Genomic DNA, 15,554 nt, shown 5'->3' with positions numbered 1-15,554 from the left:
CACACACACACACACACACACACACACACACACACACACACACAATGGGTTTCCATGTTTCATGGGGACATTACACACTACCAGTCAAAAGTTTTGAACAGTAAGATTTTTAATGTTTTTTAAAGAATTCTCTTCTGCTCACCAAGCCTGCATTTATTTAATCTAAAATACAGCAAAAGCAGCAATATTGTTAATTATTTTTACTGTTTAAAATAACTGCTTTCTATTTGAATATATTTTAAAATGTAATTTATTCCTGTGATCAAAGCTGAATTTTCAGCATCATTACTCCAGTCTTCAGTGTCACATGATCCTTCAGAAATCATTCTAATATGCTGATTTGCTGTTCAAGAAACATTTATTATTATTATCAATATTTAAAACAGTTGAGTACATTTTTTTTCAGGATTCTTTGATGAATATAGAAAGATCCAAAGATCAGAAGTTATCTGAAATAAAAAGCTTTTTTAACATTATACACTATACAATTCAAAAGCTTGGAGTCAGTATAATTTTTTTTTTTTTTAGAAATTAATACTTTTATTTAGCAAGGATGCTTTAAATTGATCAAAAGTGATGATAAAGACGATAATGGTGATAATGATGATAAAGATAAAGTGATGATTTATAATGTTACAAAAGATTTCTATTTCAGATAAATGTGGTTCTTCTGAATGTTCTATTCATCAAAGAAACCTGAAAAATTCTACTCAGCTGTTTTCAACAAAATAATAATAATAAATTTTTTGAGCAGCAAATCAGAATATTAGAATGATTTCTGAAGGATCATGTGACATGTAATGATGCTAAAAATTCAGATTTTAAAATATATTCAAACAGAGAACATTTATTTTATTATTTTGCTGTTTTTGCTGTACTTTGGATCAAATAAATGCAGGCTTGCTGAGCAGAAGAGAATTCTTTTAAAAACAGAAAGTTATTTTTTTGAACTTACTGTTCAAAAACTTTTGAATCTATCTATCTATCTATCTATCTATATATCTATCTATCTATCTATCTATCTATCTATCTATCTATCTATCCTCACACATCATTTTATATATATTACAAATTACAATGTTTGGCATTATATCTTCAGCACAGTTTAAGGGGTTAAACAACTCAATTAATATACAACACAAATAATGTCTTAAAAATAAAGTTTCCAAAAAGGGTTTTTCTTTCTTTCTAGTTTTAAACAGCCATTTTTGTTTCCCAAAGAACAAAAATATAAACATAAATAAATTATATATATATATATATATATATATATACACACACACACACACACACACTGTTAAAAAATAATCCCTAATAAATCAGTTTATATGCATGTTATAATAAGATTATGCATAGACTACGCTGTTCATTTTAAGAATATTGTATGGTAGAGACATAAATAATATTCTTTTAAATTGACATAAAACACTACATTTAAAACAGCATTAATTCCCTACTTGAAAGCCCACATTGCAATTTGCTTGACAAATGCAGTTCATCATATTATGAATAAGAGAGAAAAAATTCAGTGAGAGCATAAAAATACTCTGCCTATTGAGACACCTGAATAGGTTTAAAATAACATTCGCCTTAATGTTCAGCTTTAAGAGTTTCAAGCTGATGTCACTGTATTCTTTAGAAAAGGATTCTCTCTGGATTCAAAAAGACATATGAATGCCATTCTACAGGATATACTTGTAAAGATGCCATCCTGTAACATGCAAAGTCTAATCAGAGGCTGTTGTCTACACGGCAGACCTATTCTTTGCGGTCACAGTGAAACTAAACTAACTGCTAGCATTCCTCTGCTTTCAGATGTGATGGAGGACCATAGCATATGAGGGCATTTGTAAGAATTGGCTCAAAACCATACTTGTTAGACTTAAGTATAAATGAGTCATATGCAATTTATAATTTTCTGATTCACAATCTGAAGTCTGTTCTCTGAAGTTAAGTACAAAACTACAACGGCATCTTAAATATAAACCAAAGTATTGAAAGAAATTGAATAATATAAAAGATCTATAAAGTCTATACCTAAAAACTGTGTTTGTGTGTGTGTGTTTGGTCCCAGTATTCCCTACATAGGGACCATATGTCCCCACAAGGATATAATACTAGTAAATTTTCACTTTGTGGGGGAAATATTTTGTCCCCATGAGGAAACAAGCTTATAAATCATACAGAATGATCTTTTTGACAATCTAAAATAGCAGAAAGGTTTGCGTGAGGGATAGGTTTAGGTGGAGGGTTAGGGTAAGGGGATAGAAAAAAACAGGATAAAAACCATTACGTCTACACAGATAGATAGATAGATAGATAGATAGATAGATAGATAGATAGATAGATAGATAGATAGATAGACGGACGGACGGACAGACAGAAAGACAAGTTAGTAAGTTACAGTTTATATATCTCTTCTCCAATGACTTTATGGATGGATGGATGGATGGATGGATGGATGGATGGACGGACGGACGGACGGACGGACAGACAGACGGATAGATAGATAGATAGATAGATAGATAGATAGATAGATAGATAGATAGACGGACGGACGGACAGACAGAAAGACAAGTTAGTAAGTTACAGTTTATATATCTCTTCTCCAATGACTTTTGGTTAAAAACCCCGGTTGAAAACAGCCTAAACTCATATGAAATGCATGTATGATTTACTACCACTAACTACTCATCACTAACTAACTACTACTAACTATTAATTAGCCTACATTAAATTCATAATAGGCCTATAGACTATTTGTAAGTAAATAGGTAAAATGGAGACACTCAGATCGTCAAATTGGTCATTTCAATCGTTTGAGTAAACTCGAAAAGTGAGCAAAAAGTGGGGTTTTCTCATAAGGAAAGGTGTGCTCACTCACTCACTCATAACCGGTCTAGCAGGCAGGTTTAGGGTGAACTAACCCACGCGTTGGTAAGAACCTCTCTGACGAGTCCAACCGGCAGGATCATCATTCCACGCCGCCCTGAGTGAGACCCCATCCGTTTGCTCTCTATAAAAGCACCGTGATTTTGGAAAGAGATGTGCAGTTCGTCTGTGTGGAAAGATGTCCTTAAAAAAGCAAATCATCTCGCTTTAAATGTTTATTTTTCTAAGCAGGTTTCGAAAGAGGATCCCGGATCTATAGCGTTCACTCTACACTTCTTTTCTTCGGTAACCTGTGGCTGGCTTCCTCTTTGGCCGAGTGGTTCTCAACAGTTCAACAGTTCTTTTAAAATTGTGAAATGTTCAGGACCACTTGATCAGACGATGGAAAATTTCACAGCTGGGTCGGGCTTGTTACTTTGTTAAAATCAGGTTTGTTGAATTCACTGTATGATGACTGCGTTGTTGGCCTATTTGCGCTCTCTCTGTCATTGCTGTGTGTTAAATGTCTTATTGTATGACTTCACATTTGATGTATTTGATTTTCGTATTTTGTTTGAAAATAATAAACCTAATTCAAAATGAAACCTATAACTATTCTTTCTTATTTTTGTTACAAAACAGTAATTTTAGGGTTTGTCTTTGGTTAGCCTACGCACTGTAGGTTCTTTTTACCAACGTTCAGTACTACTTAATCCTTGGATTTAAGACAAGTTTAATAGTCTTCAGCACAACTTATTTTGTATTGCATGATATGTATGCGGTAACTTAAGTTTGTTTTACGTTTTACCTATATTTTAGAATGTAAATGATAACTATTTTAGAAGTTTTTATTTAGCCCACACCATGCATTTTGGAGGAAAATATTAGGTGGGTGAGTAAATAAATAAAACCCCTACTTCTGCACAGTTTTTGCGTTTACTCAGAATTGTTGAATTTCACGATTGAGACGAAGAGTTTCGAGCAGATATTCATCAGAGGTGGAGATGATGTTACCATTAATGGGAAGATGGCCAGATTACACCGGCATGAAAACAGCTGAGGAGTTCCCCCGGGACGCTGTGTTTAGGATGCAGGGCATGTCTGTGAGACTCCAGGGACCACTGGACATGATACAAATCATTTCAACATGGATTAAAAAGATCGGACACCCAATAATCCCATACAATGTAAATTTTACCCCCCATTACACTCATGTGACCTTTTAGGTAGAAGCAGAAAGGCATTAATGAGATAAAGGCCTGCAAAGGTCAGACATTATTTACGCAAATAGTAAATAATTACACACCTGCCAATGCAAACATAATTTTACACTTATGATATGATATATGAGGCCATTTGCAATGCCCTAAAACAGATCGAAATGGCTGCTTAGACTACATTGCACTGCGGTGTTAATTTAATAAAATAATGGTAACAGGTGAAGTTACTGTAGACCTATGTGTTGTGAGACACGACAGTAACTCATACAAGTCTTTTGAGGAAGAAGAGAGAGAGAGAGAGAGAGAGAGGGAGAGAGAGAGAGAGAGAGAGGCGGAGACACCAGCGACGCTTTGAATCGATCCACATGGTTTTCATTTGGACTACCAGGTGTGCTGGGATATAGCACTGGTTCGCGCAAAGGATAGAGATGGATAAACATACGCCAAAGCTCCTGAAGGACAACATTGTCTTTTAAAAAGTCACAAGTATTTGTTCTTATTCTGATGTCTTTTCACATGGTTTCATTAAGCGGCGTGTCTTGGTAATTAGAAACTGGCTGTAACACCCAGATGACAACACAGCTCAAACAAGAGGTTTTCCATGGCTTTACATGATGCACCACCAGATTCAAGGAATATACAGCAGAGGGAAGCACCTGTGGAACTTGACACTCTCATTTTGGATGCCGATATAATATTTGGACTGACCAGTCATTATCTGAAGAGAAAACCGAAGGTAATTGCTCCTTGTCCGTTTGCATGCTTTGTTAACTTCATATAGCTGTTAAATATAGTACGTTTAAACCTAGATGCTTAGCTTATCTGTCAAATAGAAAAAAAGTGCAAAAAGATCAAGAACATTTCAGCACCACGAACAGCTCCTTCGAAAAGACCCATAAATGTGTGTCTACTGTAACCACAGCAAATCCCACAAAGTGTTTGCACAAAGTGTTTCATGTCATGTTTTAGATCTCACAAGAGACCTGCGCGGCGCGTCTAACAGTAAAGTGCGCAACCACAACAAATGCAAATGGTATCACAATGTAGTCTAAAATGCACCCAAACATTTCTAACATATCAATTCACACATTTTTGAAGAGTAAAATATTTGTATACAAGCTCCACCAATGAATAAACTTCACAATGTTTTTTTCATGCAAATGCAATTGCAGACTGTGGCCATGTGGAGGCGCTATAGGAATAGTAAATGGCTGACTGCGCCACTGAAAATACTCCCTTTCTCTGTCTTGCACAGTACTTTATTAGCATGTCTATTTTACATTGTGTTCCTATAATACTATGCAAAAATAAATAGTGACAAAAAGTGAAAAATAATAAAATATAAACTATAGGCCTATAAAGTGTCAGTAATGTGAATAAAATAATAAGTGTAATAATAGAATATAAAATAAAAATTCTGCGCTTTTTTACATGTTGCCCTGTCTTGGCGTGGCTTTCCTCCTTTCCCCTGGGTGCTCCGGTTTCCACCACAACCCAAAGCAGCAAATGTGAATTGGACTTAACTGTCCGCAGGTGTGAGTTTTATACGTTTCTGACCGAAAAATGAGGAATAGGATTTGAGTTTTTCTAAATATTTCATTCAGCTACGGAATCCATGGTAGTAAATCAAAAAGTGCGCCTCGATACGTCTGCATACGTCTATTGTGCCTACACCACCGTACTCTCAATGAAAACGGGTTACATTTCTCCCCTGTTCACAAGAGAACGATGCGCCTTCAATGTGAATCAGAGTCAGGAGCGCGCTGTGTGAGCAGTGATTCTGCTCCGCCCCTCAGCGATCCAATATCAGTCTAACTTTGAGAGCTTATTTAAATTCATTTATCGTCAACATGGGCTTGAGAAGCGCAACAACTCGCAAGACTGGAAAAACTCAACTTTAGACGCTTGCATAGAGTTACCATCTATGAAATCAAATGGATAATTTGCGAATTTCGCAGTGAGTTGGAGCACATCAGGTCAGACTGTCTGACACGCGGAGACATTTAAAACAGAAACATGCGCTCTCATCATTGGGTTCAAGGTGCAGGACGCAGCCCAGATTTCAGGAGGTTCACGGTGAGATGCTTTTATTAACTTAAATACTTATGCTTTTATTAACTTAAATACTTAGCATTTGATAAATGAAAGCACATATTGATTCATGAGCAGTGTTTATCCTACTGGAAAAGTTGGTTTGGTGGTCTTAACTGGTTTTTAAGCCTTTGTCAGGTTGGTCTAGCTGGTTTTCAAAGGCTTTCAGCCGGTCAGGATGGGAGAATAGCTAGACTATCTGAAGACCAGCTTAGCAAGGCTTGGAAATCATCTTAAATGTGCCTCTCTCTCTCTCTCTCTCTCTCTCTTTAGCAGTACATTGTTGTTATTTGGAGGACCATATAATGAGAGTCTTAAAGTAAAGTTTTGTGGCAACAGTCTACATTTTTCCAGCAGCCACTTTTCATTCATCTCTCAGTTTGAATGATCTTCTGCCCTTCTCTCACTTAAGGTCGTTGAAGTATCAGCAAGCAGTGAATCAGTGCAGAGTCCAGCACTCAATCCTAGGAAAAGGATTCATTCTGCAGAGGAAGTGCAATGCGGCAGCCGGCCAAACCCGGAGGGTGCCGGTTCAGTGTCCGTAACGGAGTTAAGTTATTCTGAGAACAAGCACGGGAGGGAAAGCCTGTGTCAGCGATGTCAAATCATTGCGAAGCAACTGAACAGGCAGGCGTGCGAGCTGGCCGAGCCAGGAATTCTGAAGGTTTGTGCATTCAACTAAACCATTAAATCAATTCATCTCAGGGCCTGTTACACCATGAAGACAGTGACTGTGGTTTAGAAATAATCATTTTCATCTTTTAAGACTAAACTCTAATTAAAAGCAGTAAAAGTTACTTTCTAACAATACCCATTACATAATAGCCTAATAAAGAATTTAGGAGAGTTCAAAAGCCTTAAAATGCGTAGTTCACTCAAAAATGAAAATTCAATCTTTCTTTTTTTTTCTCACACTCATGTTGTTCCACACCTGTCTCACCTTTTTTCTTCATGGAACACAAACGATAATGTTTAGCATATTGGCAGTCTCAGTCTCTACTCAATTTTTTTGTATGGAGAAAAAAATATTTAAATGTTAAGATTGAAAGTGTTGGGTGACAAAAACATTCTAAACATTAAACAAAAACATTAGTCATTATGGCTAACATTTCCTTTTATGTTTCACAGAATAAAGAAAATCAAACAGGTGTGGAACAACATGGCAGGAAGTAAATTTGTGATTAGTTTATATATATATAGTTTGGGGTCAGCAAATATTTTTTATTTTTTGAAAGAAATGAATAGTTTTATTCAGCAAGTATTCATTAAATTGATCAAAAGTGACATTAAAACATTTATATTACAAAAGATTTTTGGACTATCTTTTCATCTAAGAATTCTAAAAAATTGTATCACGGTTTCCACAAAAATATTAAAGTAATATTAAAGTGTGATGATAATAATTAATGTTTATTGAGCAGCAGATCAGCATATTAGAATGACTTCTGAAGGGTGACACTGAAGGCTGGAGTAATGGCTGCTAAAAATTCAGCTTAGCTATCACAGGAATAAATTACTTTTTAAAGATATATTAAGATAGAAACAGTTACTTTAAATTGTAATAATATTTCACTATTGTTTTTACTCTATTTTTGATCAAATAACTGTAGCCTTGGTGAACATAAAAGACTTCTTACCGACCTCAAGAAGACCACATATTAATACACAAACATCTAAAATGTACAATCCGCATATGAATTTGATGCAGTGCGAGTTCAAAACACCATTTGACATGAATACTTTTGGACACATCGCTGTCGTTAAGGATAATGCCTACTCTATGAAGTTGAAATGGCAGTATTTTGACTTGTCTGCCTCTTCAGCCCACCATGCATCTAAAATACCCTTCGACAATGCTCAAAAATATGAGGTGTGCTACTTCTTTTTGACACTTCCACCAAGGTCTACCCTGTCCACAATGATTATTTTAGATGATAGTGAGATGGATTGCAGGTAAAACACATTTCAATGACCAGTAGAACCGTCCAACTCAGCAGGATTTTATGGTCCCATTAATCGTGAGCGATGACACACTTTGAGTGGCTATATTCAAGAGAAGATCTGCTGAGATGAATGTAAGCAGTCATGCCTATCATTGGTGATGAGAGTTCTGATTATATTAACTGTCCTGGCAGTGGCAAACCTTAGTCTTTCACTGAAGAATCAGCTCAAACTAAACTGCATCTAATGGCGCTTTTCCACTGCATGGTACGGCTCGGTACGACGCAAACCGTGCCGAGCCGAACCGTGCCGTGCCGTACTGAGCCGTACCGAGCCGAGTCATACCACGCAGTGGAAAAGCGCCATAAGTTTATAGTATGTTTATGGCAGAAGCATAACTTTTAATGAAAATCTCCAGTTCCTTTATACTTACAAAAGCTTATATACTTATAAATGTATAAAGATAATCTTTTCATCTTAATTTAACAGTTTAGCCTCTGACTCATTAAACATTGTCATTGACTTACAGTTATTTAGAGCTAGCCCACTTGTTTCCTTTGTTATTGCTTGTATTTATTATGCAGTTACATCATTATTTATGAGTGTTAACATTGTCTTGTGTCCATGCTTGTATACCGCAGCACTTGGTAGTTATTGTTCTTAGCAACAATGCATGTAAATGGAAGTGTTGAAGTGATACCATCTGAAAAGGAAGTTAAAGCCACCTAACTTTTACCACTCAATGAAAGTGTGATCCTGTTGGCTTGGTAATGCATTTCCTCAAATGACCAGAGGCTGTGCATTCCTTCACGTTGACTGGGATTATAAAGAGTTGGACCTGACCGTAACCTCCTGTTTTGAAGTTTTGTCTTTCAAACTGACCCAGCCACAGGAATGAATAGTTTATATCAGGCCAGCACATTTTCAGATACTTATACATTCTTAAAAATAAAGGTCCCAAAGGTTTTTGCTGTAGTAGAAGAACCATTTTGGGTTCCCCAAAGAATCTTTTTGTGAACAACCATGTTTTTTTTTAATTTTTAAAAAAAAAATAATCTAAAGAACCATTTTCCACTGTAAAGAAGCTTTTGCCAACAATGAACCTTTATTTTTAGAATTTTTGTAATCATTCTCTCTAGAAAGAATATTTGTTGCTTCTTTATGATGGGTAGGATTCATTTAATAAAAACGTAATTAATTAATAATAAAGACCATATTTAGCACTTAATAACACTTTAAGGCAGTACCATAATGCAGCAGTGCTGGGCTATAAAGCTATATTGTCTGGTTCAGTCACACACCTTTTGATTACAACATATTTCAAGGTTTATTTTGGGGACACTCGCATGTTTTGGGAAAGTCCAGCTCTGCTACTTGGCTAACAAAAATGTGCTTTCCAGTACCTCCCTTATGCACTGGGACATAACAATTCCATCCCAAAACTGTAGATCATCCAGTCTGAGGCCATTTTAGAGGCATTTATTAAAAGGATTGTTCACCCAAATATAAAAATTCTGTCATCATTTAGTCACGTTGTTTAGTCAAGTTGTTCCTAACCTGTATGACTTTCTTTATTCTGTTGAGCACAAAATAAGATATTTTGAAGAATGTTGGTAACTAAACAGCCGCCAGTAGCCATTGACTTACATAGTACATAATATATAATACATAGTATTTTTTTCCATACTCTGGAAGTCTTCCATCAACTGTTTGTGCTCAAAAGAGAAAAGAAACTCATACAGGTTTGGAACAAACTGAGGGTGAGTAAATGGTGACTGAATTTAGATTTTTGGATAAATTATCCCTTTGAGAATATTTATTGCTTTGGTCAATCATTTTGGACATTAGAAAGGTGCAGCTTGATAATTAAAGATGAATTTCAGACAAGTGACTAGAACTGTGAAAGGTATATTTTGCATTTCAACGATTTCAGCATAGCAAAATATAACAAACATGGTTTGATTCGGTTTTATGACGGATTCACTCAAAAAACAAAGATAGACAAACTACAATCCAGTCTTGTTTTCTTAATAAAAAGTATTTGGAAGACTAGCAAAGCATGGACAGAATAAATAGTTGCTTTCCTAGACTCTATAATTATAAGCCTGGAGATAAGATGTGGTAAAGCTGTAAAATGTGCAAGGACATTTTCTTCTCAGCCGTCTCAGACAGAGTTAAATTATTTGTCAGCTCAGACAATCAAGTCTGGGTCCAGACAGTCAGATTAAGCTGTAAGATACCCCTGCAAAGGCTGAGCGTTCAACAAATGCAAGATGAAAGAATCCCAAGCCACTTTTAGCACACAATGATTCTGTCAATACCAGACTCCATAAGTTTGTCTCATGGAGTCGTATCTCACAGAAAGAGTTTAAATTAAAAAGTGTAATGGCAGTCTAAATCCATTCTGACTCGTCAATGAAAAACAAATTGGATTGTAGAATGGAGAGATTTATCTCAATTTCAGATCATTATGATCACATAACAGTGGGTTACCCAATGAATTAAAAACAAATCCTTGTGTAGCAGATCTGCAGAAGGAAGATTAACTTTAAAGAGTACTCATATGGAATTTTTTTCCACAGCCAATATATATATAGATTTTGAAGGATCATATGACACTGAAAACTGGAGTGATGGCTGCTGAAAATTCAGCTTTAACATGGTAAAAATTTATAAAACTTTAAAATATATTAAAGAAGAAAATAGTTATTTTAAATTGTAATACTATTTCACAAATATATATATATATATATATATATATATATATATATAAAATACAAGGAAATATAAGTAAATAAAATTAATTGATAACATCTAAATATATTTAAAAATCGATATTAGCAATTTATGGCTATTTTTTGTATATTTTTTCCTGTATGGTACTGGGGCAGATTAAGCTTTAGAGACTTGATATTTGGGTTGAAATATAGTAAGCATTTTCAAAAGGTCTGAAAGCCATTGTAAATGTTATTACAATTTTGAACGTTCAGTGAAATTATCATACAACCTAGCAAAAGCAAATTAGGGGTCTGAATTACTCCAGGACATCACAATATAGTATTTGAGGTTACATGGCTTAAAGCCACATTATGATCACTGCAAAGGCATGTGATATTAAATATTTATTGGTAAGACTAACAATAGCATTATTTAGTCAGCTGTGTGGTTTTCATTTTGGCACAATACTTCACTTTTGAGTATATGTGGGAGTTTTTATCACTACAGACATGTAACTCAAAAACACATGATTTGTGCACAACTAATGACTTGTTTTCACCCTTTAACCTTTTTGTCCAGCATTCTGCAAAGGTATTCTTACTTATATTCCTGCTATTCTAAATGATAGTGCTGTTTTACATGTAATGTTGTGCTTTTGTTTTCTCAATTTACAGTCATAATCCACTTCAGTGGTTTTCTTTAACCAGTCCTGAGGCATGTTGGGACATTTCTGAGTGCTGGCCCTTTGAAAATCCCCTAAAATGCCAACGTAAAGAACCTAAAGGCTCCCAGCATGTTTTGCTTTTACATTTACTGGTAAAATCACCCCTGAACATTTTCCTATCTGTGAGCTTTAGATGACACAGTAAGCATCTGACTGCCCCCCTGTGTTCAAAACTGGGGAACATCCAGCTCTGAAAATATTTACTGAAGGTATTGAGAGGACTACTTACCAAGCAGTGCATTCTAGGTAAAAAGGATGATTACTACTATCAGCCAGGACCATCCTATGGAGAATCACCTGACCGTAAATTCATGGGAAAGTCTCAGAAGAGGCCGGCTGTGGTCTCACTGGAGGGGGTGAAGCAATCTCAAAGAAATAAACTGGGATGGAATGATGTACTGGTCCATGTGATGAAAATTTAAACCTGTACATGTCCCTGCTGTCTCAGCAGTCAGTCTGCCAGGCATGATCGCAGTTTATAGGGAAAAGCAAGTGGGGTACTTTCCCAAGGGGATTATGGCTTCCTTTTTTAAGGGTTTATACCTATAGCAAGGGTCTCTCCCTCCCTCTATGAGATTATTCTTCCAGTCGTCTTGTCCTTGGCTTGCTTGCAGGTGACCTTTTGGCACTGCAAGCACTCTTTTTAGTTTTCCAACTGCGATACATTGTGTAGGGCAAAAGGCTAAGGCTGAGGTGGTCCCTGAGGATCACACTCTTCCCTCCTGTGTATCCTTTTGCTCAAAGTGTGCGACAGTTTCAAAAATCATCTGTGCACTTGATGTAATCTGCTATGCAGTCAAAGCCTCGTTTATCTCCATCACTGAAGCGGTTCATTTTTTAAGTCCATTTCCTACCTGTTATTTCTCCTTCCAAAATCTGGACATGGAAAGATTTACTGTAGTGAATAGGTAATCTTCAGAGCGTTTGTGGCCAGATGGCATATCATCACTGTGCTCTTCTCTGTCACTCTCCCCCTTCCATCCTGTGCTGTTTATGTCATGCCCTGAGGGGTCACAACTTGTCCATCACAGATCAATCCATCACACTGATGGGACCTGGTTGTCATAGCAACCTGTTTGAAGGATGGAAGGAGAATCACAAGGCTTTCTTGCATTTCCTAATGCTTAGTCATTCATCCATCCTCATCTGTCTGTATGTGTGTCCACTTATTGAATGAACCAAAATATTTAAAATAGTTGATGATGTATTAATCTAAACAACTGCAAAAATCTATAAAAGTAAATGAAGTTATAAAATGAAAAATATGTTCAGTTTAAAAAAAAATGTTTTTAAGTTTATTTTTTAAGTTTAATGTTTTAAGTCTACTTTGCTCAACAAGGCTGCAGTTATTTACATTTACATTTACATTTAGTCATTTAGCAGACGCTTTTATCCAAAGCGACTTACAATTGGGGGATACATAAAGCGATTCTTCTTAAGAGGCAAACAGACACAGGAAGTGGTTGTAATACCAAGTTCTTAGACATTGTTCAAATAAGTACAAGCTAGAAAGAGAAGGAATAAATAAAGAGAGAAATAGGCAGAAAACGAAATATTCCTTCCTAGCAGCAAGTAACACTTCCAACAGCAGATCTATAATCAAGTATTATGCAGGACACTCACGTGCAGCCGTCTGTCTCTTCTGTTGACTAATCGCTTGACCCGATTATTTGATCAAAATTACAGAAAAAGAATGTTGTTACATATTATTACAATTTAAAATAACTGTTTTCTAATTTATATATTTAATAAGTAAAATGTAATTACTCTAGTTTTCAGAGTCAAGTGAAACCATTCTAATATGCTGATTTGCTGCTCAAGAAACTTTTCTCATATTTATCAATGTTGAAAACAGTTGTGCTGCTTAATATTTCTGTGGCATGCAAATTAAACAATATATTAAAAAATAGACTAACAATATGCTACTGGCTTCTATGATAATTTTATCTCTTTTTAGAAATCATACAGAACAGAATTAATCACATAAATGCATTAATTGTGTTAACAAAAATATAATAGAATATTTACAGATACTATAATACAGTCTTAACTTTTTTATTTTTCAGCATTTTAACTTTGCATGTCCATTAATCACATTAATGAAATGTTCGCATATCTGGCCACCATGGCACTTTTGTATGCTTATCCGGCCACTGTGGAGTTTTGTCTCTGGTGTGTCCAAAATAATGAGACTGACCTTTGATTCTCTCTGGAGTCTCAAAGGCCGGGTGAGTCGTTCTGCAGGTAAAGTGATGAGTGCAGAGCTCAGATCAGTGCTGCATTTGCATTAATCACTCCAGAGTGCTCATTCACGGCTAACACATGATGACTGATGAATGTGTGAGTGGGAACATGTGTGAGTAGTGGGTTATGAAGCGCCCGGGCTGTGGAACCGAGCCAGGAGCTAATCAGGGTATTGCACTACATACGGAGACCCTACAAATCAGCACCTGTGTGGGACAAACACCAGCATGGAAAACTCCATAGTATTCCACCAACAGTTGCCATTCTAGTTCCCCACAGGGGGAAAAAAAAGATCACATACCCAGCACATCTGGCATGAAGAGGCAAAGTATCATGAGCAGGCCCAGATTGAATGTGCAGCCCTCTTTCAGATTTGAACTGATATTTGGATATTGTGAAATTCGGAAGAGCAGATTTAAACATGACGAAATGTGCTAAACATACTACAATAACAGTAATACACTCTTATTGGTTGCTGAAAGTATAATCCAATTAGTCAAAATAATGAATAAAACAAAATACAAATTGCAAGGAATGCTTAGAGATTTAAATAATGGGTGTTCAGATTTCTTTTTGTGTAATCTTTTTGTGTAATTTTATGGGTGCAGGTGCAGTGTGGGCCTGGTCATGAAATGAAAAATGTAAAAAATAGTGAATATCCTGTCACAGTAAGCTTTGAAAATTCAAAATTACTTTGGACCATGCAAAGAAATTGGCAACAGGATATGATGTCAGGCACTAGGGTGGGGGTTCTCAACCAGTGAGCCTTAGTGAACTTCTAAGATCATTTAAAATTATTTAAAATATGACAAAACAAGCATTAAAATCAACTAAAAAATCAATATATTTCTTATTTAAAATCGCCCTTAATTGTCGTTTTTTCCCTTTCCTTTTCACGATCCAGGAAAAATGTTAATATAAAAACCTCATTTTAAAAGTTGGTTTTGTATACCTGAAAAAGTAATGTAAATTAATAAAATCTTAGCAATAACTCCATGGGAGTTATTTTTATAATAAACATTTTATATTAAATTTTCCTAGTGATGCCAAGATTGCAAATACTTTAAATTGAGTAAAAAAAATGTAAATCTAGTAAATAATAATAATAATAATAATAATAAAAGTCATGAGGCCTTCAAAAACTTCTTGTGGACATTGGGAGGCCCTGGAGTCAAAAAGGTTGAGAAACACTTCTCTAGGGATTGTGTTGTTAATGAAAAATACATCACAAATAAGAAATTACAAATTTTAAATGTTTAAATGTACCATATGAAGCAGAGTGGGATTTACAAGCATGTTTCGACCTCACTGATTGGAGTGTTTTTGAAGCTGCTGCCACCGATCTGGACGAGCTCACACAGACTGTAACGTCATATATCAGTTTCTGTGAGGATATGTGCATCCCCACCAGGACATTCTTATCATTCAATAATGATAAACCGTGGTTTACTGGGAAACTCAAACAGCTTCATCACGCCAAAGAGGATGCTTACAGAAGTGGATATAAAATCTTGTTTAACTAGGCCAGGAACAGACTAACTCTAGATCAGAGTGGCTAAAAAACTACTTTGAAAAGTTGAGAAAACAGTTTTCAGCCAACGATCCGGCGTCAGTATGGACTGGTCTCAAGAACATCACCTTGTACAAGACATCACCCCCACAGTCTGTGGATAATCAACAACTGGCTGACGATCTGAATGTGTTTTACTGTCGATTTGAAAAGGCCAGTCGACCACCCCCCATCC

The 15,554-nt window shown here is 35.8% G+C and overlaps 1 protein-coding gene across 1 annotated transcript in view; it reads left to right on the top strand.

Annotated features, from left to right (window-relative positions):
- Positions 1–6,107: 6,107 nt before the first annotated feature.
- The window catches only part of LOC107659150 (kinesin-like protein KIF26A), a 100,908-nt gene continuing 91,461 nt past the window's right edge, over positions 6,108–15,554 (top strand). Inside the window, exons 1-2 of the mRNA XM_016447988.1 lie at positions 6,108–6,167; positions 6,595–6,846. Of these exons, the coding sequence (XP_016303474.1) occupies positions 6,108–6,167; positions 6,595–6,846 (312 nt within the window). The remainder of the gene's footprint in view (positions 6,168–6,594; positions 6,847–15,554) is intronic.

This window comes from Sinocyclocheilus anshuiensis, unplaced genomic scaffold (genome assembly GCF_001515605.1).
Source record: "Sinocyclocheilus anshuiensis isolate Anshui unplaced genomic scaffold, SAMN03320099.WGS_v1.1 scaffold423, whole genome shotgun sequence".
Lineage (NCBI taxonomy): Eukaryota > Metazoa > Chordata > Actinopteri > Cypriniformes > Cyprinidae > Sinocyclocheilus > Sinocyclocheilus anshuiensis.
The sequence above is the reverse complement of the archived record's forward strand: the minus strand, read 5'-3'. Positions and strand labels throughout refer to the sequence as shown.